This window comes from Pteronotus mesoamericanus, unplaced genomic scaffold (genome assembly GCF_021234165.1).
Source record: "Pteronotus mesoamericanus isolate MK-2021 breed Mesoamerican mustached bat unplaced genomic scaffold, CSHL_Meso_final contig_65, whole genome shotgun sequence".
NCBI lineage: Eukaryota > Metazoa > Chordata > Mammalia > Chiroptera > Mormoopidae > Pteronotus > Pteronotus mesoamericanus.
Genome location: NW_026555228.1, coordinates 5,096,334 through 5,121,844, shown reverse-complemented (window position 1 = coordinate 5,121,844; position 25,511 = coordinate 5,096,334). Strand labels below are relative to the sequence as shown.

At 43.2% G+C, this 25,511-nt stretch overlaps 1 protein-coding gene across 1 annotated transcript in view; it reads left to right on the top strand.

The window, feature by feature from the left end:
* The first annotated feature begins 12,129 nt into the window (after nucleotides 1–12,129).
* Nucleotides 12,130–25,511, top strand: part of GPM6B (glycoprotein M6B) — a 139,266-nt gene continuing 125,884 nt past the window's right edge. The window contains exon 1 of the mRNA XM_054581070.1: nucleotides 12,130–12,296. Within this exon, the coding sequence (XP_054437045.1) occupies nucleotides 12,293–12,296 (4 nt within the window). The 5' untranslated portion in view covers nucleotides 12,130–12,292. The remainder of the gene's footprint in view (nucleotides 12,297–25,511) is intronic.

The following is a 25,511-nucleotide window of genomic DNA, read 5'->3' as shown; positions in this document are numbered from 1 at the left end:
GCATTGAGAAAATGCAAAGCTGTCATCTCATAGTTATCATAGGCCAGCAGTCCAGGCCTGACATGGCTAGATCCTCTACACGGACTCTTCTGCTGAAATCAAAACGTGGGCAGGCCGACATTCCTCTCTGGAGGCTCTGGGGAAGAACATGATTTTTCTGTGGAAAGCTCTTTCAGGCTGTTGGCCAAATTCAGTTCTTTGTGGCTGTAGAGCTGAGAACTGAGGTCCCCATTCCTTTTTAGCTGTCAGCCGGAAGCCTGTCTCCCAGCCGTGCAAGATGGCTCTGTTTCATTCTCTCAGGGCCCCACCATCTTCAAGCACTGACAAGGGGAGGCCTTCTCTGGCTTCCAGACTCTCTGACATCCTTTTCTGCCACCTCCTTCTCCCACCAGCCAGAGAAAGCTCTCTGTTTCTAAGGGCTCATGTTAAATTAGACTACCTATATATAATGTCCCTTTGTAAAGTGAGCAGTGAGAGAAAAGGCAATGTGATATGGGAAGCAGAGACTGGAGCGATACAGTTTGAATATGGACAAAGGGGCCACAAACCAAGAAATGCAGGCGGCCATGGGAAGCTGAAAAGGGCAAGGACAGGCATTCTCTTCTGGAGCCTCTAGAAGAAACACAGCTCTGCCAACTCCTTGACTTTATCTCAGTGAAACTGATTTGAGACTTCTAAGCTACACAACCAGAAGAGAATAAATCTGTGTTGTTTTAAGGCACCAAGTTTGCAGTAATTTGTTATAGCAGCAAGAGGAAACTAACACACTGTCTTCCCCAAGTCCAACCTTAGCAGGCAGGAAAATCACACAGAACCCTGCCGCCCCCCCTCCAGAGGGTCTGGTTCAGGAAGTCAGGAGCCTGCCATTTCACAAGCATCCCCCTGCATTGCATCAAGTGGCTGGCAGTCACATTCAGAGACATAAGCCTAACCCGAGCAGCATGGAGAGTGGGAACTCCTTGCTGACTGGTCAGTGGTGGAGAGAAGCTGTGAGGCCCACTCAAAGCAACAAATTCATCAGTTCACCACATAGAGGGGTCACTCACTGTGCCTCTGAATCAGCCGAGCAGACTAAAATAGGTCTCTGGGGCCACTAGGGCTTTGCCCACGGGCTACACAGAGAAGATGTTCACAGAGAGCACGGACCATTGCTCCCAGGACCCAGTAGACACACAAAATCACTCAGCCTCCGCCTCACAAAAAGCAGAAAGGGCCAGGAAGCTGGTCAACACGAAGAATGGTGTAAGAGACGAAAACCTGCCAAGATGGGCTGGTGGGACTTGGAGGAGAAAATGGAACCAAAAAAAAAAAAAAAATTGAGGGGGTGGAGGAATAAGAAAAAGGAAATCAGAAAAAGACAGATTGAGAACAGTCAGTGATTATGAGTAAGATGTGGGAGCTGCGAGGGAGACAACTGCTGTGCCGTCCGAGCCAAGGACAGGGTGGGGGTGGGACAGCCGTCTGTGCAGCCAGTGGCTTCTGTCAAAGCCACCAGGCTGTACCATGGCCCTCGTCCCCCACCTCAGAGTCCCCTTTCTATGCAGGAGGGCGTGCCTGCTCACATCACCCATGGCAAGGAGCCATGACATAGATGCTAGATGATTTCGGGGAGACAAAACTCCCCAACAGAAAATTTAAGTCAATGCTGGGTTTAGAGCTCCACTCCAGGAGCTTCTTGTGATAAAACCTTAATGCAAGGAGACAACCAGAAAACACTGTTGAATGCTACCATAAGGGGAGAGGTGTCAATGTGTGTGTGTGTGTGTGTGTGTATCCACCCATCTCTTTTTCTTTCTCTCTTTCTCTCTCTCTCTCAAAATATATATATAATACACACACATAGAGAGAGAGAGAGAGAGAGATGGGTTAAAATATATATTTTATATAGATATAGATATAGATATGGAAAGCTTGGAGATCACTGTCCAGTTGAAAGGTGTTCTTGGGCCACACAAATACACCCACACACACAAATGAAAATGAACCAATCGCCAAAGCTCTCTGAAGGAGCCAAGCATAAGGAGCATAGATGAGGCCGGACTTGCCCACACTCGGCCCTCCCAGGGCCGCTGTAGCTACTCCAGATCTCTGGTTTCTGTTCATGGAGCACTTACTGAAAGTGAGGCTTTGCACCACGCTGTTCGAGTGCATCAACTCATTGCCTCTTCACAGCAATCCCTCCTAAAGAGGCACCATTCTGCTCCCATTCTGCTGGGGAGGAAGGCTGCTCAGAGAGGATCAAGACACTTGTCTGCCGTCCTCACAGCTTCTGTGAAGCCAGGGGCAGGATTTGAAGTCAGTTCACTTCAAAGGCCATGCTCTTAACTGAATCACCAGGTGATACCTGTCAGCTGTGTGTATTTAGCTGGGGCAGACAAAGTGCCACCCACCAGCGCCCTTTGCCTCTCTTACTAGGATGTGATAATTAACTTCTCCAAGGAGGGATCCTGGCTCAAGCGGACCTGTGGAGAGGAGAGATGCAATACCACAGGCGTCAGGAAGAGATGGGGAGACAGGGCGCATCCCCAGAGGATGTGGCCCTAAGGACAGCCACAAAAGGCAGACGTACACAGGGAAGGCAAAGAAACCCTGTGCACAGCTGCTGTGAAGGGGCCTCTGTTCCACAGAGGAAACGGAGCCTGCCTTTTTCAGATGGCCAATCTGCTCCCCCCACCCACACAAAACTCCTTAGCACAGCGGAAAGCAAATGCAGAGGATTGATCCTACCTCCACAGCCACACGCCTACATATTTTTTTCCCGGCCCTTTGCTGTGGTACAAAAACACGCATGCGCAAACCTGGATCATCAAATCAGCTACCTAAATGATATTTTGCTTGTTAAGTTTATATCACAAACTACTGTTTTTAAATGCCGCATGGCAGGGAAAACCAGGGAACTGTGAAGGGTGATGAGCGTGCTATTCAGTGGTGAAAAATAGCGCTGGGCCTTATAATTGCTTCAGAATCAGTCATTTGACAGTACAAAGAAAAAATTAACGGAGATAAAATTGTCTCTGGGGGATGTAATTATGATTATTCTAAAGCAATCATTATTCATTTTATAGATTGGGAAATTGCTCCCCAAATATGACCTGTTTAGTGATAGAAAACAATTTCAATGTAATTCTCTTAAAGGATTTTGGTTCTTTATCTCAAATTCAATTGTATTTTAAGAAAACAAAAGAAATGTAACAGTTTTCAGAATTAGAATTATGGTTTTTATTCACTCATTTATTTGTTTATTTTTATTGAGAGGGGAAGATAGGTAGGGAGAAAGATAGGGAAAGAAACATCTATACACTAGAGGTACATGGGTCAGTTGCCTCTTGCATGCCCCCAGCTGGGGACCTGGCCCTCAACCCAGGCATGTGTCCTGACTGGAAATCGAACCAATGACCTTTTGGTTCACAGGCTGGTGCTCAATCCACTGAGCCACACCAGCCAGGGCAGAACTGTGTTTTTTGGTTGCCTAATTTTTTTTTTAAAGAGGACATTATATAGGTGGACTGATTTGCTGATATTTTGTCCTTGCGTGTGTTGTGCATTTATTTGTGACCTACAAAGCACAAAAAAATATTTTTAAAATCCTGACTAGACAAAGGAGGGACAAAGACTAGTTTGGGATAGATCAGATGATGGAGAGAAGGCAGAACAATCTACCACCTAGTTTTCTTCTGCCTTTGACAAGGAGCAAAAATTGAAAAGAAACAACAAAATCTAAAGCAGATACCATTATAAAAGGGGGGAACTACAGGTAAATTGAATGTGGGAAAGAGAAAAATACCAAATAGCTATTATTTAAACCCTTCTACCAACACTGCAAAGAGTTTATGGTCACCTATATATAATTGTATTAATGAATGTTATCCCAATAAAGTCAATAAAAATAAAAAAATTAAAATAAATTTTAGAGTCTATTGTCTTCAGTTTGCAGATTGGGAAACTGAGGCTCAGCTAATCAGGGCCCAAAATGAGGTTTCATTCCAAGTCTATCAGCTCTTTGCAGTCATTCATTCATCCAACAAACATCAGCAAGGGACTGAGGATGCAGAGGAATACAGGGAACGAAGTCCCCCTGGCCTTTAGGATACCTCTAGGCAAACTTGGAATGAACACCTCCTGCTCCTTTAACATGAGTCCAGGACTTCCGGCCTGTCAGTTTACATCCCTGGACCCTGCAGGTCTTTGCAGGTAGGATCACGGATACTTTGGGTCATGTGAAGATGCACCAGGAAACTGGATTGAAGCAGGAGCCTCCATTTTAAATAAAGGGAGTGAGAGAGAGAAAGAGAGAGATTGATTTGAAATATCATAGCAATAACAACAAAAATATAAGCCTGTTTTCAAATAATCTTTTGAGCCTGCTCAAAACTCCACAAGGTAGCATGTGCCATGGGCATTATTATCTGCCTCTCAAGCATGAGCAAACAGGTTCAAAGGAGTTAGATCACTTGCCCAAAAGAAAATAGCCGGTTCAGCAGCCACTTTGTCATACTGGATGCTGATGTTGGTAGGTAGGAAGGAAAATTGACAAGAAACCATTGTGGTTCCAGTCAACAAATTCTAGTTGTAATTATCCATGAGTCTTATAACCATGCCTAAGGTACTCTACCACTCTCAGTCTTAACGATTTCTTCTGCAAAATTTTGATAATGCTGATCCTGCCTACCTCTGTCTTATGAATCCATTGGGAGTAACATTCAGTGATGTGTAGAGTGCATCAACAAATGTATGGTAGAGTTACAATTAATATCTCTGAGCATTTTTAAAACAAAGAGTTGATTGTAGGGGACTCATACATACTAAGGCACAGAAGTTCCCTCCCCCACCCCCACCTTCCTTTCCCCTGTCTCCTCCAACTTCAATGCTTTCCTGGATAAAGTTTCTAGATGGGATAACAGGGGCATGCTCAACATATTCTCTGTACTTCAGGAAGAGTGGAAGCATAGGGATAGACATTCAGAAGAGAAGGAAGGCGAGGAGCAGAGAAAAGGGGAGCAGAGGGGAGGGGCAAGGCAGTTTCTGGGCATTAAAATATGCAGGGATTGCATAATTGTCACATCTGTTCCTCTTTCTTGGGTTTAAATGGTCTTTGCACACAGTGCATTTTAGAAATCATCCTGGTAACAGGTGTCTGCCCCAGCTGAACAGCTGAATAAACCTAGAACTTTGTGTGTGCTAAATAGACAATGGCCTTTTTCCACAACAGAAGTTGTTATTTCCTTGTGGACAACATACAGAAATGTGTGCTGGGTGTCAACACAATCAAGGATTACCCAGCTGGCTGAAAACAAACATGCTCAAAGAATGCCAATCAATGAATTGAGGTCAATGGGAAGGAAGAAAAATGGTCAGAATCAATATTTTCATTTACAAGATGATGAAAATTTAGAAAGCATATTCACCAAAAGTAAGAGGGCGTCAACCTTTAAAATAAAAAGGTAAGCAGTTTAGCCAGGAAAATCAAATTTATTCTGAAATAGCAGAGGAACCATAGGCAAGTCTGGAGAACAAAGGAGAGGAGTGAGTTTTTATAGGGGAAGGGAAGAAGTTGGGAGGGGCGATTCTTGGACAAAAGTTCATTGGAAGGGAGTGAGAGTTCTAGTCGTAGTGGCTTCTCCTTGGCTGAGTTGTTGCTGGGCAACTAGAAAATCTTCCTTCTTCCTGCCGGGGTGTGTCAAGTAAGCTTCTTCCAGCTGAGGTACATAAAGTAAGCTGCAACAAGCAGTATATGCATGAAAGCCCTCCCTTCATGGTTTCCTGTCTCCATATTGAACGTGGTTTTCCTTTATTCATCTTCACAGGAGGTAGCTAATATGTTAGGTAGAAGAATCAAAACTCAGAATGATACTTATACGATGCCATGATATTTTTATACAGACAAGAATTTTAAGGATCCTTAGATTCAAAATTATATAAATCCAAATAGAGGAAGTATTCATTCATTTAATAAAAACTGGGGCATCTGATAAGTTCTGTGCATGGAGATTGTAGCAGTGATCAAGATAAACAAGCTTTCTGCCCACCTGGAATATCAAATCTGTGGTGTGAAACTGATAATAAGAAATAAACATGAGGAGACAAATTTAGATTGTAGCAAAGAAGACTGAAAAGTTCCATCTAATGAGGTAGAAGGAAAACCAGAAATATATGGGTTCATGGAAACCTAGACAAGAATGTATTTCTAGAACTGAGGACTCTACTGCAAGAGTTCCATCTCGCCACATGAGATCATTTGTGTTCTTGACAAGAGCAGTTTCAGCACAATGATGGGAACACAAGGTTTACTGGAGGCTTCAGAGGGCGAGGGGTGAGGACATACAGTCAAGTATGGATGACACTTCCTAGAGGTTTTGCTAAGAAAGGGAGCAAGACAATAAGGCAGTGGCTAGAACATTTTTGTGAGCCAGTAGGAATGATTAAGTCAAAAGGTAGATATGGATGACGCAAGACAGAAGGCTGTTACTATAGAAACAGAGTCCTGGGAAGGGAGAGACAGGACATGAAGTCTCCCAAGGTTCCTCAAAAAGTTTTTAACGAATTAATCAGGATATTTTAATTTATCCCCACTATAGACATGGCCCAACAGAAGAGAAAAACACTTACATTATATATGCACATCATCTGAAGAGAAGTTGTACCTGTGGCAGGACCTGGGGCGTCGGGGGAACAGTGCGATGAGACCGTCTACTGGGGCTTTCACCCTAATGGGGAAGTCAGAGAGGGCTTCCTTGAGGAAGTGATGCCCGGGCTGCCAGCCAAATGTTGAGCGGGCTCCAGCCAAAGACACAGTTGGGGTAGCATGTGCAAAGGCCCTGCCTTGGGAGGGAGGGCCTGGGAGAGCAGTGAGGCTGGAGCATGGGGGATGAGGGCCCGCAGTAGGAGATTAGGGTCAGCCTAGGCAGGGCCTCACAGGCCTTGTCAAGGAGGTCCTACAAATAGATGACGTAGAATACCACTTCACTGTCATGAGGAGGGCTACAGTTTTTTAAAATGTGAAACAACAAGCATTGGCAAGGATGCGGAGCAATTGGAACCCTCAGACACTGAGGGTGGGAACGTAAAATGCTGCAGCCACTGTGGAAGACAGTATGATGGTTCCTCAAAAATGAAACATGGATTCAGCACATGAGCCAGAAACTCTACCAGGTATATATGCCCAAGAGAATTCAAACCAAGGACTCGAGCAGATAAATGTGCACCAGTGTTAACAGCAGTTTTACTCACAATAGCCAAAAGGTGGCAACAACTCAAACGTCCAGTAGATGAATGGATAAACAAATGTGGTCTGTCCATACAAGGGAATATTATTCAGCTATAAAAAAGGATAGAAGTACTGGTACATGCTGCAACTTTATGGTAAGTGCAAAGGCCACCTATTATATGATTCCCTTTATACGAAATGTCCAGAGTGGGCAAATCCATAGAGACAGAAGATAGATGAGTAATTGTGAGGGGCTGGCAGGCCAGGGAACATGGAGTGACTGCTGGGTGGGTACAGTTTCCCTTTGGGTGGTGAAGTGTTTTGGAACCAGATAGTGATGTTTGCACAACATGTGAATGTACTAAATGCCAGTGAATTCTACAGTTTCAAGTGGTTGATTTTATGTTGTATATTTTACCTCAATAAAAACAAACAAACAAACAAACAAACATAAATACATATTATTTGTAGTGTTTCCAATTCAAGGGAAGAAGCTGTTCCCACCTAACCAGCGGGAGATTTACATCTCACTCCTACTTAAAGAGGAACGTTGGAAAATTAGAGGAGGAGGTTGGGAGGCCCACAGTAACTTGGGACGGAAAAAGTCTTAACAGTTACATTTGTTGAGAAATAATAGTAGTGAGCTCCCCACCCTGGGAAGTATTCAATTATACCTGAATGGCTAATAGCCATGGACAGGACACAAGGGATTTCAGAATGTGGAGGATTGGACTGGATGAGTTATAAAGTTCTTTTAAGTCAGAGCACCTATGGCACACTCTCAAGAATCACTTGAGAGAAATGACAGGAAAATCCTAGCCCAAAGCAACATTATTTTTTCCGAAAGGGTATCAAATTTATTATTACTAAGCAAATGGGAAATGTGGGAGGAGTATTGTCAGCTAATAAAAACGATGGGCTAATAATGAAATAATATTGAGCTCTGCACATGGTTTCATTTAAAATTTCATCTGCAAAAACAAGGACACACTGTCACATTAGCTATTTTCTTTGGTGTTCTTTGTGAGCTCCCGATGCCTCACTGTGAGCTCTGATCTAGATTCATGTATGTGGGTAACTCAGCCACAGTCCAAAACTACAGAGTCCCATGGAAGACACAAGCATTAGAAGTGGATGTAACCCAGACTTGTGGAGTGAAAGGCGCAGTACAAAACAAAGAGAAACCACTTGCCAATTGCTCTGCCTCACAAAAAGACAGCACGAAATGACCTGTGTTTAAAGGCTGGATCTGCTTTTAGCCAGCTTTGAATCCTGGGCCCCCTGGGATATGGCTGTGCTCTATTTTGCCTGCATCCTGCTCACTTCTGGCCTGTGACTCTGTCAGACCCACGGCAGGATGTAGCCATGTTGCCTATCCTCTAAGCCACAGCTGAACTGGAGACTGATTCTGAAAGGGGACCCCAGGACAGACCCCTGGCTGAGGCTTTGCATTTGTTCCTTATAGCCCAGATCAGGAACCTTACAACTGAGAAACATTTTCTAGGGATGGTAATGTGGCAGAGTGGACAGAGCTTGGATTAGGATAGAGCAGGGCTCAAATCTAAATCTAGATGTGCCATGTACTCAGTGTGTGACCTGGGACACATGACCTAATATCTCCAAGGCCGAGTTTCCTCATCAGAGGAAACACAACAAAAGATCGGGATGCCATAAGATAATGAGGAAAGTGTGAGAGAGGGAATCTGAGGCCCTCACCGTAGATGCTCAGAAAGTTCCTTAGGAAAGGACCAGGGGCACACAGAGCAGAGACACCTCATCTGTCTCCTGCAGGTGACTGGAAAAGCCACTTGAAGACTCATGATGGCCCCAGGGGACGATTAGTTCCCTAAACATTAGGCAGGCAAAAATCGGATCTTCTCTTCCATCCACAAGTTGAACATGGAAAAGCGTAGGAGAAGGCAAAGTTGATCATATTGGAGATGCTTTAATCTTTATCTCAGCTTTCTCTCCAAGATCCGTGCAGCTCTTCCTTGTAGGTATTCTTGGCTCCTGCCCCAGCCCTCAAGCCCCTGACTGGGCAGTGACTGTCCCTGCCTTGTAGAACTCTACGTATATTGTACTTTTTGTCTGCCCTTCTTCCATTCAACTTGCCAACCCTCAGGATGGTTGATATTTCTAATATCAATGTAAATATAGACATTTAGAAAACCGTGTGGGTTCACACCCAACGTGTGAGGGATCTTTAGTCTTAGGGGATATTTGCAGTCTTAAAACATGAGCATTTAAACTCAATTATTTTTCCTAACAAAATGATGTACTGTCCAACTTCATAGGAAAGTCACTTTGTTAATTTCTTGTTGCTTCTTGCTACATTGAGCTACTTTCTATTTGCTAGCTACTCAAGGCCACCTGCTCCCCATCCCTCCCCAGTAGGTACGTAAACAAACTACAGTGTGAGAAGAATGGAAATCAACTCTTTCCTTCTACCCTCTAGAGTGGATGTGGAGTCAAGTGTGGGCTCCTCTGCCCGCCTAAAAGAAAATACAGCACAATTTTGGACTGGAGAGTTCCATCCCTTTTTGTACTGCAAAAATCTCAGAATGCCCTTAGCCTAAGGATGTGGCAGCTAAAACTGTCCCCAGATATTTCCAAATGTCTGCTGGGGGGCAACATTATCCACAGCTGAGAACCACTGAACTAAGTCAATAATAATTTATATAACTACTTCCCTTTTGTTCGGATTAAACAGCTGTGGCTTTCTGGTTTTTGTTTTACTGTTTTGTTTGCTATTACATCTTACTCTGTGATAACCATCTTTTTACATTAATTTTTTACTGAAACAGTCATTTTTTAGTTAGAAGAGAGTCCCAGACATGGGATTATTAGGTCAGAGGCTGTGAATATTTTTAAGTCTCTTGATTCATACTGCCAAATAGCTTTCCAGAAAGCCTCTACCAATTTATTCGCCCACCTGCAAGGTAGCACATTTTTAAATGATTTTTGCTTGATTTTTTAAAGGCTTTAGTTACCTAAAGTAAGAAAATGGTTTATTACTTTCAAATAGCATTTCTTTGACTAATAGTCGAGTATGCATATTAGGTATCTTCTGCACTGTGTCTGTAATATAGCCTTGCTAATTTCCCAACTGCTGTTTTGTTTTTCTTAAGGGTTTTTAGGACAATTGCCTGTTGAAATCAGTCCATGACATTTCCAAAGTGAGTAAAAATTTCTATTAAAACGTGGCTTTCCTTTGACATTGTGTACACACTTGCTCTAGCTTGGATTTTATCACAGCATCCAATGTGATTAGTGCCAATATTTGGACAGCTGCTATTTCTTTTCTTTAGTTAAAAAACCTGAGACTTCCAGGCAATGACAGAAAGTGTATGAAAGGGTTTACTTTCATCCTAGTACACAAAACCTTAGAGTCCTTGCCCCCGTAGTGGCTGAGTGAGGTCATATTGCGCCCAAATACTATTGCAGGTTGCCATGCCAAGTCCCATTCTGCTGTTTCCACTGTCTCCTAGGGGCCTCCCACGATGTAGGAACCAACCAAACCAGACACTCTTCCCTAAACCAGGACTTGGAATAACTTCCTTCTTGCCCCGCTCCACTTCCCCCATTGTCTCTGCCCTTTGCAGGCCATCCTAGTCACTGTCACCTGCAGTTGAATTCCTGTGCATTCGGGCCTCATTCAAATGGATTGCTGTCCTGTAACAAGAGGACAAGATGTTAAACCTATGAGCTTCCTGTTCCTTCATTACTCCATGAGATTGGCTAGCTATAACTATTCCCCGAGGATTGTGAAAATGAGCCACTGATCAGCCAAGCACTAATCTCTGTCCTTTTATGCAAAATATTATTAGGCTTTCTAGAGCTCTGCCTTGATGAAATCTTCTCTAATCCAATAAATTTCAATAGATGAAACGTTTGCCTCCTCCACACTTTCTCAATCCCGGAGGCCCTTTCTTCTGGCTTAAATGTCCGTTGTGTGGACTGTCTACTGATATTGCTTATGCAACCCTCAGTTCAAGTAACGCGATGTATTTTCGAAGCAATGAAGAAGCACAACATAAACTATCAGGGACTCAGAAATGTCTCAGAAAGCAGCAGCTGTAGAAAAACTGCCAGGGTCTTAGCGCTTCTCTAATACCTTTGGAGACAGGAAAATTCTTCTCTAAGTAGACACAAGGAATTTAAACCCCGAACACTGTGAAACCATTAATTCACTCACAGGCTCAAGCGCGAGGCCTGAGCGGGTAAGGCGGCGCCTGGGAATAGTCGGAACTGTCTCCCAGAGCACGCCAGGGGTGGGCTTCCGGGGAGCCAGTGGGCTGATTACTGACACCACCAAATCTGTCACCACCCGAGGTCGGACGGTGCCGCCCATGCCCTTCGAAGTCATTTGTTACCCACAAGTAACTCCAGTCTGTGTGGGCGACCTTGGCTGGCTGCACGCTGGAATCGCCTTGGGAGTTTTTGATTTGGTCCCACCCCACTGAGGTCCTGATGACACAAAAGCTCCCCAGCCTCCTCACACGTGCGACCCAGGTTGAGAACCGCTCAATTTAGTAAACCACCCGCAGCCCATAGGCGGACAAAAAGATCCAGGACTGTGGACTGGGGCAGCGCTGTCAGACACTGATATCCTTGGGGCAGTGACCCGGGCCTCAGTTTCCCTATCTGCACAGTGGGCGATAACTAAGACCACAAAGCCCCTCCGGCTGTCGAGTTCTCTTTTCTGAGATCCTGGGAGCCCACTCCCCTTTCTCTGCATCCCCCCAGTGACTTTCCCGGTTTCGGGCGTTCGCTCGGGGGTCCCAGGAGACGCTCGCCAGCTTGGCCGGCAGCCTGGGCGCGCCTGCGGCGAGTTCGGGCCCCGCTGCGGGCGCACAAAGCCCCCGGCGCTGACGTCAGGGCCCCTCTCGGCGCGGCCGGCCCCTAGTGCAGGCGGAGCCGCGCCGCTCTCCCACCCCAGCCCGGGAGCCGGGAGCCAGCCGCCAGCCCAGCAGCCCAGCGCAGCCCACCCGGAGCCCAGTCCACACCGTGACCGCCCGACCTGCAAACTCGTACCGCCGGTTCGGTCCGTCCCCGGGGAGCCAGCGCCCCTCCCGCCCGTCTCCAGCCATGGGTAAGCCAGCGCGCTGGCCCCGTGCCACCACCACGGCCACGGCCCCGCGCCCACCCCTGCTCAGGTGGGGCCTCCTGGGGCACCTCTACCACTGGGCCAGGGCGCAGGGGCGGAGGCTGGAGGTGGGAGGGGCGCAGCGCAGGTGTCCGGAACGCCCAGGTGTGCGTCCCTGCCCGGTCCTGGGGTCGTCCCTGCCCCGGCTGCGCGCAGGCAGCGCTTCGGCTGCACCCCAGGGAGGGAAGAGCGGGGCTCCCTGGAGGGTTTCAGAGATTTCAGACGGAGCGTCCCGGGCGGCTGGATTGCAAGGGGTTGTTAGAGACCAGCTAGCATCTTGCCCATTTCCCGGGACGCTCTCCCTCCCTGTCGCCCGAGCTCCCCGCTCAGAGTTCGGTCCTGTCCCACCCACCCTGCCGTGGTTCAGTTGGCCTTAAACGCACACGAAACAAACGCCCAGTTCCCCACGTCTCTCGGAAAACCCCATTTGAGAACCACGACCCTTCAAAATAGGAAGGTGGGAGGGGAGAGGGTCAGGATGGGTCCGAGGGTTTCTTTTCTTTGTCCCCTGTTCCAACTATCAAATGAGGACCTGGGCGCAGGTGGAGACAATGTGCCCAGCAGGTCTCCGTGCAGTTGGGGATCGACTAGTAACGGTGAAAGCCCAGCTCTGGAGCTCGAAAATCTCCAACCTGGGCCGGGGCGGATGTAAGGCGGCTGGAGGATTCTTTCTGTCACCTCCTAACACCCTGAAATGCTGCCGTCAGCAACATGTCGTTAAAAGGGAAACTCGTACAGTGCGGTGGAAATCAGCCTAATTCCTCTGCACCCCGGGAAATGTCTGAGCGCCGTGCTGGGGAAAGGCCGTTCTCTCCCTGCTCTGCTATCCTTCTCTAGTGGCTGGTAGACTCCAGCCACGAGCGCCACAAAAGCCACAGACTGAAGACCTCTCCGAAGCATTCCTGATGAGGCAGGCAGTGGGTTTACGCATTGTGGGTTAGCGGCGAGGGCTCAAGAGTTCCCTGCCGGTTCCCCCACCCGCCAGCCCTGGCCCCTCACCCCATCCTACACCTCCTCTGCTGTTTAGTGTGGGTTGGTGGTGGAGGGGAGGAATTTTGTGCCAATTAAAATTTTGGCAAGGGATAGTAAGGAGGTCACAATATTTTGCATTAAAAAGAAGTGTAAAGAATTTTGTAGTTAAATCTTTTTTTTTTTAATTTACTAGGTGACCAAAATAAGAAAGGAAATAAGGCCCCTGAGTCCAACAGGAGATTTTCTTACCGAAGAGTTAGGGGAGAGCTAGGATAAAATCCTTCTAGAAAGGGCAGAATGGGGGGACCTGTAACTCTGGTTCCTACTTCTCCTACTGCCCCCGCGTCAGTAGTCACTGACTACTTAAATCTCCCTTTTAAATGAGGTTCATACACAAAAATCAGGGCTGCTGCTCCCCCTGTAACTATCTTGGCAATGCTTGGAGCAACGGTGTTGAAGTTCCACAAAGTGCAGCACTGAGGGAAGTACTAACTACTTTTCCTGAAATAAAGTTATTTCTGGTTTTTTTAATGCCAAGCATTGGGATTTGTACAGGTTAGAAATTGAGCCTTTAATTATCACATGGGCACCGTCTTGAGAATGGCTTTCACAATACCCTAGGCTTAAGTGAGGGTTTTATTTTTCAGTAGGTGTGGAAGTTCTCATGAAGCAAATGCCCAAATCAGAGGCCTGTTCTCAAGGAAGTACTTTGTGTCTCGGACAATTGTTAGTTCTGCACTTCAATTGCCAATTTATGTTAATTTGTGCATACTTCGCTGGTTCAGCTTGTATCCTTGGTTTTAGTTTTTAGTTTTTACATAAAAAAAGAAAGCCCCCTTCATGCTAATAAGGAAACATACTGATTTTCTTTAGTAGGTTCTTAGTAAATACACCACAGGGCCGTGAACTGGTTTTATTTTTCCAGATGTATTCAATTACTGAACATACCCGATGAATGCTTTAATTGAAATGATGTAATGCTGGGAAAATTCTGACCATTGGTCCATTGAGTTGGGACTTGGGTTCTCATGCACGTCACTTCCTTAAACTGGTGTCAGTTAATTTCCTGGTAAATTGGGGGAGGTTTTTGGAAATGAAAGCCCCCTTAGACTCAAATTTTAAGATATCCAAAATTTTTAAGTTGAAAAATAAAATAACGAGCAGCGGTAGTGTGTTCAATTGGATGTTTCAGTGCGTCTTAAAAGAAAACATTTTTTATTGCTGAGCCCACTGATTTTTTTACGATGTTGTTCAGATATAGTTCACACACCATTACAACTGGAACGTTTAAGTGTCCAGAATCAGGGAGTTCTACTATATTTAGAGTTGTACAGCCATCACCACAAAGTAACATTGTCATTGTCCCAAAAAGAAACCCTGGACCCGTTAGAAGTCACTCCTCCTTCTCCCCTGCCCCTAACCCAAGCCAGAGCAACCACTAATCTACTTTCTATGGATTTGCCTATTCTGGATGGTTCATGTAAAGGCAATGAGCCAATTGATGTTTGCAGTGTGTTTGACTGTTCAGTAACTTTGGTTGTTTTGCACGATGGGAAAATGTTGATGTATTGTTTGTATGCAGTACACCAGCTAACTGAGTGTAATGAAACTAATTAATTCACTGGCTGAAGAGTTCCACATGCACACATTCTCAGGGTTACTCTGGTTCTGTCTGATGGAAACTCACGCTGCCTAACAGAATTCTGATTGTTACCTTGTTCATAGGCCGGAAGACGTAGCAACTGAATGGACTCAACGCAGTAACCTTTTCTAAGTCATGTATAAGCTATCCATCCTGCTATAATATGGATCATGTATCCAGAGAAAGGCCGATTTTGTTTCATTAGCTGCCTATAATTTTAAGTGAAAATTGTATGTGAAATGATCAGATATAGAAAAATGGCTAAGTAATTGTTTTGACCCATGTCGTGGTAAGAAAATTTATGTGAAGATTATGAACTTATCACTTCACAAAATAGCATTAAAAAATCTGGGTTAGAGCAGTTCTTCTTTAACTGTAATGTGCATACAGATCATCTGTGGTCTTGTTAAAAAAGTAGCTTCTGACCCAAGTGGGCCTGGACAGGGCCTGAGTTTCTGTGCTTCTAGCAAGTTCCCAGGTGCTGCTGGCGCTGTCATTCCCAGGACCAAGAAACAGGAAAAGCTGGCAAGCCAGAGGCCCAGGTGCCCACCCCAGCAATCCCACTGACTTGTTGTGTGGCCTTGAGTAAATCATTTTCTCTTCTTATTCTCAGTGTATTGCAAAATAAAATATTTGATAAAATTATTGGGGGGGGTCTTACACATTGAAATGGATGGATGTAAGTTAGGAAAACAAATGAGAGGGTAATGTTATGCTTGAGAAACATGAGAAAACAGGTCCCTTACTGAACATTATTAGCTTCCATGAAGCCAGTGTCAGAGGCATCATTTGTAGTTGCATTGAATGCTGGAGTCTTGACGTGCCTGCCAACAGGACGACTGGCCTTTCTCCAAGGACACTGGTGGAGGAGTGCTTCCAGCTCTGGCTTCTGCCCTCTTCTCCTTAGAGCTGGCTGTTCCAGAGAGCTTTTCCGTGCCCCTCACACAGGGCGAGGCAGGACTCAGAAGGAAGCACACCGAGGACCCACGTAGACAACATCGGCTCTGGAAGTCTGCTCAGGAATTCAGATGCAGTTGGAGCCAAAGGAATGGTATCCTGAAGCATAGCCGGCAGGAAGTTTCCCAGAATGTGCTAGCCTCCCTCCCTCTGAGTGTAAAGATCTAGTAACAGCCCACCCTCGGCCTTGGAGAGCACTCCCTTCAAGTTTCCCATGCAAACTGAAATTTTGAAGAAACCTTGTAGCCCAATAGGAGTACTGTGTGTGACAAACAGGAAGTAATTAATTATTTAGTATATTTTTGCTCCAGAGAAAGCTGTTGCCCAAACCACTTGACCCCTCCAAGAGTTTCTTAGAGAATATCCTTATCTGCTGTATCAAGGTCAAGCAGTGAGGTGGCTTTAAAATTGTCTTGCCTGTGCTTTTCTTTTTGCAACTATTTTTCCAAGTGTCTCCTCTTTGTTGAGACTTTCTAAAGAAATCGACTTGGTTCGCAAAGAAATAAAAACTCATTTTTCGGCGCCCATATTTTATTAGTGTGTGTAATATTGAATTAAATTTAATAATTAAAGGAACAAGTGCAATAGGCATTAACAGGTTTGGGAACAAACAAATTGACTCTTCTTAGGTACAGAATTCAGCTGGTGGGAGAAGGAGTCCAGACATGTCTTGAGAATAGCTTTGAGGTCAAGTTCCAAAGACAACGGTCAGTGTGGTTTACAAAAACCATAGACAATATGGGTTTATTAGGTGAATGTTGGTTAGAGAGCTTCTACTGGATTTTAAAGCCAGTATCGCCCATTTAATAATTTTAACATGATTTTCTGGTTACTGTCATCTTGCTTGTTAGTGTTTTTCATATGCCTTCTTTTCTGTTCAAATATCAAATTCATCAAGAACAAAGACAGCTTTATTCATTGTTGTATTCCAACATGCATCCAAATGCTAGGAGTATTGTAGGTGCCCCGCAAGCATTTGCTGAAAGGATAAAGGTTTTTATCATATCAAGTGCACTTTATTCAGGCCTATCAACGTTATAAATGTATAGATTTCAAGGTATATAAAATTATATTTATTCATGTATTATAAACTGTGATAGACTGCTAATTTAATAGGGCAAATGGCATTAATTATTGTCCTTTACTAATAATACTTTTGGCACCAATATTCACAGAATAACAGAAATCAGCACTGAAGTCACTTCAGAAGTGACTTGATGGCTGCAGGCATACACAGACACAGAAACAATTTAAAGAGCAATTGGAGTGTTATTTCATTGCTTTTTTTGCCTTTAGCTTTTTTTCTTTTGATGTTATAAGATGTTTTTCCTCTCTCTGGTGAAAAATACTTTCTTCTTGTCAGATTTTTGAAGTTCAGGGAAGCTTGGAGTGAAACAGTTTCGGGGAAATACATTATTGCCCTGAGGATTGAAAGGTAACAGCAGCCTTGTGCTTCCATTCTCATCTTGTACAATTGGGTTAAATGAGTACCTATTGTGATGCCACATAACTAGCAAGTGCCCATGTCTAAGCCTTTGAGTTCCTGTTACAGGCCCATCACCATGAAAGCTCTCGAATGTAAGATAGGCGCTCACTCCATGAGCATTCTGAGTCTTGCTCAGTTGAGCTAGGTGCTGTGCTGAGTCCTGAGGCTAAATAAATAAATAAATACATAAACAGGACACAGCCCTATCCTCAGATCCCCACAATCACGTCAGAGAGGCAGATAAACAATGATAAGAGAAGTAAGTTCAAGGTCTTGTAGAATAATGTCCTCTGTCTGAGGGAATGAAAGGGAGCGGTATTTCAAAGAGGGGTTCCGGGAGGAGGCAGTTACCTCTGATCTAAGTCTTGAAGGATCAGCACAATGACAGGGGTCAGAGTGTGGCAGGGGAAGACATCCCAGGCCCTGGGTACAGATGTGGAAAAGCAGGAGGCATGACAGAGGCTGTCGCTTGGGCACACTGAGGAGTTGGGCATGGCCTCAGTGTGGGAGGACTGGGGAGAGCTGAGGTTGGAAGACAGGCTTGGTCGTTACCCTTTTGGTCACAGAGAGAATCATGGAGGGATTTTAAGCAGGGAAACAACAGCTGGGGGGAAAAGAAACCTGGTGAGATTGAATCATTGTCTAACTGTAAAAATCCAAAAAAAAAGTCTAGGAGTTCTGAGAAGGGTGAGACCTTCCAATTCATATGAAGCTTCTGGTGGAGAGTTGGATTTCAGGTGTGTTGAGAAGGGTGGACAGGAATAGGGTACACATGGAAGGGAGGTAGAAGTGAGCAGGGTTTACTATGGGATCCTGAAGAAGCTAGTCTGGCCAGAGCAGAGAGGAGGTATAAGGAGAAGCAGAAAATAAGAGTGGGGGGGGGCGCCTGGGGGGGTGGGGCGCAGGGCAGAAAAAGCCAGACGAGGTATAACAAATTTTAACTGATTACAAATGGACACATATAAATGGATTTTGCAAAAATGTTTTGAATCTTGTCTATTGCCTTCTCCCTTTCAAAAGATAAATTGGAGAAGAAAGGAAGTGTGAGCCTTTCTGGGACGGAAAGGGTGATCTTTGCTGTGATTCCAGAAGCGCTGGTGAAATGGAACCTGATCCTTATCTATATGTTTATTTGATTATTAATTTTAAAAATGGTATATTTCTTCCTTAAATATTTGAAAGAGTTCAGCAGTGGAGCTATGTGGGTCTGGAGTTTTCTTTGGGCAAATGTTTTGAATTGTACTTCTTTCACAAAGGTAGTACTATTCGATTTCATCTTTCTCTTTGTTTTAGTTTTGATACGTTGTGTTTTTCAAGGACTTTTTCTGTTTATAATTACTAACTCTATTGGCATAAAGCTGTACATAGTATTGTTATGTTAGGTGGTTTATCCTGTTGTCTGTAGCATCAGTAGTGATGTTCATTCCTAGGGATGTAGGTACTTTGTATTCTCTTTATTTTTCTTGATCAATCTTGGCCATCTACTTTTGTAGGTTGATACTTATATCTGATAAGTACATCTGATAGGTAAGCTGACCACTGAATTAAAAAGGAGTATATTTTCTAGGAATCAGAAAATAGGATTTTAATATCTAGAGGAAAAAATTGCTTACTTGGTTACAAAAGAATTCTGCCAAGGGAAAAAGTGTTTAAACCTGATGTTTTAATCTTACTTTTAATTGCTGTATGTAACTCAGTATATTTGAAGCTGGTGTGGCAATATCTATTGCGAATAATCTTGAGTTAGAGTTATTGCATAGTATTTGCTCATATACAAGGGGAGACCCCAAAAACCAGAATTATCTTCTGGAGGGCGGGCCCCTTGTAGTCCAGGCTTCCCCACTAGGTGAGTGTTCTAGGAACTCATCTGTATCAGTGTACCAGCTGGCGTTGTACTTTTCACTGATACAAGAGATTGCATTTGGCTGCAGTGAATCTTTTTTTTTTTTTTTGAGGCTCTTTCAATGTGCTTGCCCATTTCATGATGGGTGGTTTACAAGTGCACCTGCCCACACCGTGCTGAGTGTTCAGCAGTTTTGGACCCAAAATGGCATGACCCCCATGCCCCACCCTCCCTACTCACCTGATGTCACCCTGAGTGACTTTTGTTTCACAGGATGAAAAAAGTCCTCAGAGAAAAATGTTTTTTTTTTTATGATGTGGAAGAAGAGAAGCCAAAAATGGCAGAAGCAAAAGGGTCTCAAAATTGCTGAGTTGAAAAACTGTTTTGAGCAGTGGAAACAAGTCTCCATAACCATATTGCATCACATGGAGAGTACTTTGAAGGTGACTGAAGTTTAAATATGTAAGAATAATACACAGCTTTTTATAAATAGATGCCAGGTTTTGGGATCCCCCCTCATATTTGACTGTCGACTGAAATAAAAGAAGTTTCCTTTCCTTTCCTTTCCAGTGTACTTTTAAAGCATGATTTCTCAACCTTAGCCCTACTGACATTTTTAGCTGGATGATCCTTTGTTGTGAAGGGCCGCCCTGTGCACTGTGGGATGTGTAGCAGCATCCCTGGCCTCTACCCACTAGCTGCCAGTAGCACTCCCCTAGTTGTGGCAACCAAAAATGTCTCCAGATGCTGCCAAATAACAACTGTGGGGGGCAAAATCACCCCGTTTTGAGAATCATTGCTTTAGAGTAAAGGGATTGAAATCGCTTTTGTGCTTGACAATATTATAAAATCTGAGTAGTGGCATTATTGAGGACTTGGTTGAACACATCAGCAAAACGAGAAGATCCCTAGTTTAAAAGGTGTCCTTCAGAAAGGGATGCTTGATTTTTCTAAGCTGAAGGAAGTTTTGTTTTGTCGTGCCTTTTGTCAACATTACCAGAGGATCTGGAGCCATAAGGGGGAGCCTTTCAGACCACCTAATTCACTCTTTCTTTGCAGTCAAATGGCCCCTAAACCATCTCGAGAATGAGAGCAACTCCCCCTGTGGATAGAGTGCTGGCTTTCCTTGGCAATTTGTTCTGATGTTCAGGGCACTTTAACTTTGAAAGGACTAAATCAATATGAAGTTCATTTTGCTTATTAAAATCATTTTCATCATCTTTTGTTCTCTTTATTAAGTGGAAAGACATCAAGGATCCAGTCCCATTTCTTAACATCCTTAATTACCTCTATGGCCTTTCTAAATTTAGAATTCATCTCCTTAGCTATAATCAAATCTGCCCAGGTTAAGCCTTTAAGGCAACCTTCCTGCACGTTCTGTTTCTTCCTTCTGGTCTGTAGTCATGACTTCATTATGTTCTTCTGCGTGTTTCAGACACGCAGGAGTTGTAAGAGAAAAGGACTGGTTTTTCCCTTGTCGATCACAGGGATCCTTTAAGGACAGTCAGTAACCTCCTTGTCCCTCCCCTACCACCTTCCACTGCAAGCCACTGATGGAGACCTTCAGGTGGTATTTTCTGAGAGATCTGAGCAGGAACGTTGGAAGCAAAGATTAGAAGGAGCCTAGGAAATCTGCTATTTTGTATGTGCATTACGTTACTCTTTGACGTGGGTTTTTAAACGGCAGCTTAAATTCAGGGATCTGTTCCTTCACACAAGGAATAATGCAATTAGGAGAGAAATTCAAACCCTTCAGATAACTTTATTTCTGCAGCAGTTAAAAAAAAATATTTTCCTTTTATTCTTCTCACATGGCATATCCCGTGGTAAGTACAACAGAATAAAGAACCTAGATTAGGAAGCAGAACATTATCAGCCCTTTAGAAATCCCCAGCAAGCTCCCTCCCAGGCACCTCTGACCAGCGGTACTCACTCCTAATTTCTGCCAACACAGTCTTGCCTGTTCTTGCACTTTATATAAATGGGATCATATAGTATGAACTCTTATATGTCTGGCAGCTTTTGATCAACATTAATAACATTATTTTAAAACTCAGTGATGCTTTCTGTTTGGAAAATAGGCCTCCTTCTAAATCACTGTGGTTCAAATTATTTCTTAAAAGCCTGCGTGCATAGAGCTGTGCTGGGGGCAGGGGCGCGTAAACCACTGACTCCCACCCGCCATCTCAAGGGAGAAATATTGATACAACAGGTGTGATAAGGGCTTTGAAAATAATTGGGGGGAGGCAGAGACAAATGTATTTAAAAAGTAAATAAAAAAAGAATTTTTGAGGGTAAAAATGGAACTATAATAATTATCTATAAATAAATATATATAAAATAAAATAATTATATACAAAATGTCAAAAAAAAAAAGAAAATAATTGAAGAGAGATAACAAAGATAAGGCATCCCCATTATGGACCTCGGAATGGAAAGTACATCATGAGGGCTCATGACTAAATAGGAAGTTGGAGACGTTGCATATTTATTCAGGATATGATCGGTGTGAATATGTTATGTCTTTGGAGTATAAGGAAGAATATGTTGAGACCTTCCTTTAGCTAGTTTGCTGAAGAAGATGGAGTTTTAGAAATTGTCTGAATTAACAGTAGTCACTCAGCTGTTGGCAGTGGGTAATCCAAGTGGAGGGTACATTTGGAAAAAGGGGTGAAGGTCTGATTTTAGTTTTTACCCTGAAAATCTTCAGAAATAGATATAAAACCGTTTTGTCAAAATAACTTTTCTTCTCGTGTCGTTTGGACATAGACAATAATAACGTCTTCGTTTCTTCACTGAGGAACGTTGTCGTCTTGTTGACTGAAGTAATGATGTAGTCAGCAAAATGAATACTTTGTCATCATCATATCAAGTTGGCTTTAAATTGTGTGGTGCCACCACTTCTTTCCAAGTGCTGGTGTCACTTTATATTCCCACCAGTAGTGTGTGAGCATTCTAGTTTCTCTGCATCTTCACCAGCATTTAGTCTTGGTCACAGTGTTTAATTTTTCAAAATTTCAATAGGTATGAGGTGGTGTTTCATTGTTTATGTTGAATTTCCCTACAGGGGTTGAACCTTTTTGATAAGGTATTGGCCATTTGTGTTTTCTCTTTCATTCACATCCATCTTTGATTTTCTTTCATTGATTTGTAGAAATTCTTTATACATTCTGTGTACTAACTATCAGTGAAATATGTTGTCAGTGTCACCTTCCTCTCTGTGGCTTATCTTTTATCTTTGTCGAACACCTATTTTGTTATACAGAATAATTATCAGTCTTTTTCTCCAGTCTTTTATGATCTGTGCCTTTTATTTTTGCTTTGTTTTAAAATTGTTCCTATCTCCAAGGTGATGAAGATGTTCTCCTATTTTAATGTATCTTGTCTAAATTTTTTTTTAAGTATGCTTTCCATTTTTCAGTCTTTATTCCATTGGGATTTTAGTTTTTTGGAATAGCGTGAATTAAAAATCTGTTTTTATTTTATATTTCCTATGCATAAACCACTAGGGACTATTTAATATTCATCCTTTCCCCACTGTTCTTTATAGAATACCATCTCTCATGTATTAAATTTCCCTACTGTGTACGTGTGTACATCTCTGGACTCCATTCTATTCTTTGGTCTATTTTTCCACCTGTGTGCTAATACTAAACTGTCCTAGTTTCTGTAGATTTATAATATGGATGGTCATCTCCTTGGAGAACTTTTCTTCTCTTGCTCTTCTTTAAAAGGATCTGAGATAGTCTTATGTATTTATTTATTTATTTTTGCTCTTGGAATCAGCTTTTCATGTTCCACAAACATTTCTACTAGGATTTTAGGTGGGGTTGCCTTGAATTTACAGAATGATTTTCGTGGTAGTCACTGTGTTTACTATATTGAACCTTCCGATTGTATACGTAGTATATCTCTTCATAGAGTTGGATCTTCTTTTACATCCCCCAATGATGCTTTCGCACACCTTTTCAAACCCTATTAAAGGCCATAGTTTCTGTGGCTTTTTAAAAAAGAAAAAGTAAATCAACCAGGGTTAAATGTAATGCCATAGGATGTCATCTTTCCTCCCACAGACCTGCGACTTCTGCAGGTGCAGCTGAATGGACCAGCCTGTTTAGATTAACACAGAAGCTGTGGGAGAGGCTGGTTCCAAGTTATCATGTCCCAGCCTGGTCCAAACAACTGAAGCAACATGAGGTACTTTTACTTAAACTCTTGACATATTATAATGAGATAAGAAAATAAAACCCTCGATATGTTAAAATGTAGACTTCTTCTAAAAGAAAAATCTGACCCAATTTGCTCCATTACAAAGACCACATCTGCAATCAAGATGCCAATCCTTAGTTGAAAGAGAAAGGGAAAAGGCCCATTTTCCACTGATCCCTTAGAGCCATACAGCTAAGGTAACCCTGCAATGATTTAAGCATGGCTCTTCTGTTGGACTGTTACTTCCATGTTTGGTGATGTTACTCGTGAAAGTGAACTTTTCTTGGTCATTTCAAGATTTCCTAGCTTCCCTAAGTAGTTAAGTGGAAATTTTTTCCTGGCATATTTTTCCATAGCTGCTCACTGTGCAAAGAGGAGGCCAGCATTGGGCTGGAGGGCCAGCTTGATTTATTCTGGAAAGCGGTTTATTCGGCCGTCAGATGAGATTATGTGCACGACTGTTCCCCATCACATCACAGAAATATTCTTATTCCTGCACAAGGCCTCAAACTTTTATTTACTTGGAGACAACACAAATCACAAGTGTAACTTGTCCTAAAATATATCTTTGGAAATGTAATTTGTAATCGAGTGCTGTTACTCCCTTACTGTTGATGATCATGGCCAAGCAAACTGGGACTGCAGGTCACTTTCTCCCCACTCCCCACGAGCCAACACGCACACACATGCACGCACATCCATGCTTTTCGGTTTTAGTAATCCGGGAAGGCCCCACTTGTAAGAATCCATTCTTGACATTCACTTTTTTTTGGTCAAATGTTTTTGTCTTGGAAGGGCCGCTCAATGTAGAAACTCTAGAATTTAAAACTGAAGTCTAAATTTGGATATAAAATTAAGTTCTTTTTACTTTTTGTCATCGTATTTTAGCGTTTAGGGATCCGGGCAAAAATGGCGTTATTTCTACTTTGTGATTGACTTGCAGTTTCTTCTGCCTAACGTGACAGGTGAGCTATCACTAAAAGGAAAAATAAAGTTTCTGACAAAAGTGACTGTGACAGAATGGGCTGTTGACTGGAATCCTCTGCTTGGCTGGTGGCTTGAGTATGTTTGACTTGCTGCCTGGGCCGGCTCTTTCCTCAGTGCGCGGAGGCAGAATTTGGAGTCAGGTACTCATTCTTTCAGGGACTGGTGAGAAATGGAGACCTCTTATTCTTTAAAAAGCAACAAAAAGTTACTTTCTGTTTAAAGAAGAATTTGTCATACCGATGGTTCTTCACTGGGGTCAATTTTGCCCCGCAGGGGACAGTTGGCAATGTCTGGAGACATTTTTGGAACTTACAACTGGAGTAGAGGGGAGTGCGCTACTGGCATCTAGTGGGTAGAGGGCAGAGACGCTACTAAACACCCTACAGTGCACAGGGCAGTGCCCTTCCCAAGCAAAGAGTCATTGGCCCCAAATGTCAAGAGTTCCAAGGGAGGAGTACACTGATTTACACTGAACTTTTAAAGTTGTCAAAGATGGGTTTTGAAAACCTTTCAAATACATAGCCCATGGAAAGTTTTGGGATTTGGGCTGAAAGAGGGCAAGAGATTCTAGATACCGAATAAAGGGAACCAGGTGTCAAAGGAGTTGCCCTGTTTAAAAGGTGCCATCAAGGCAAGTCTCTCTCAATGCAGACAAAACCAAGTTCTGGGTGTTGCTAATTACTGGTGCTGATATGGACCTACTTGTTTAATTCAATTGATAACCATTAACCTCTTACCACAAGCAAGACATTCTTTACAATAAGAATAATGAAGCAAATGATAATTGTTTCATGTATGATATAAAAATGAACTATAAAATTCTTTTTACCTGAAAGTTTTATTTATTATTTCAGCCTCTTTCTGGCAAACTCTCAAATATTCATGTTCAATAACAAAAGAAGGTAGCATCGAACATTGAAGCGAGGCAATTATTTTTTCATTCACCCGTTAAATTTCAAGCAAGAGGTTTAACCTTTTTCTTTTATCCTAAGAATTGCTAATAGTACAATGGCTGGTTTAAGTGTCACATTTCCCTGATTTTCTCAGTCGTTGGTGAAATCCTTA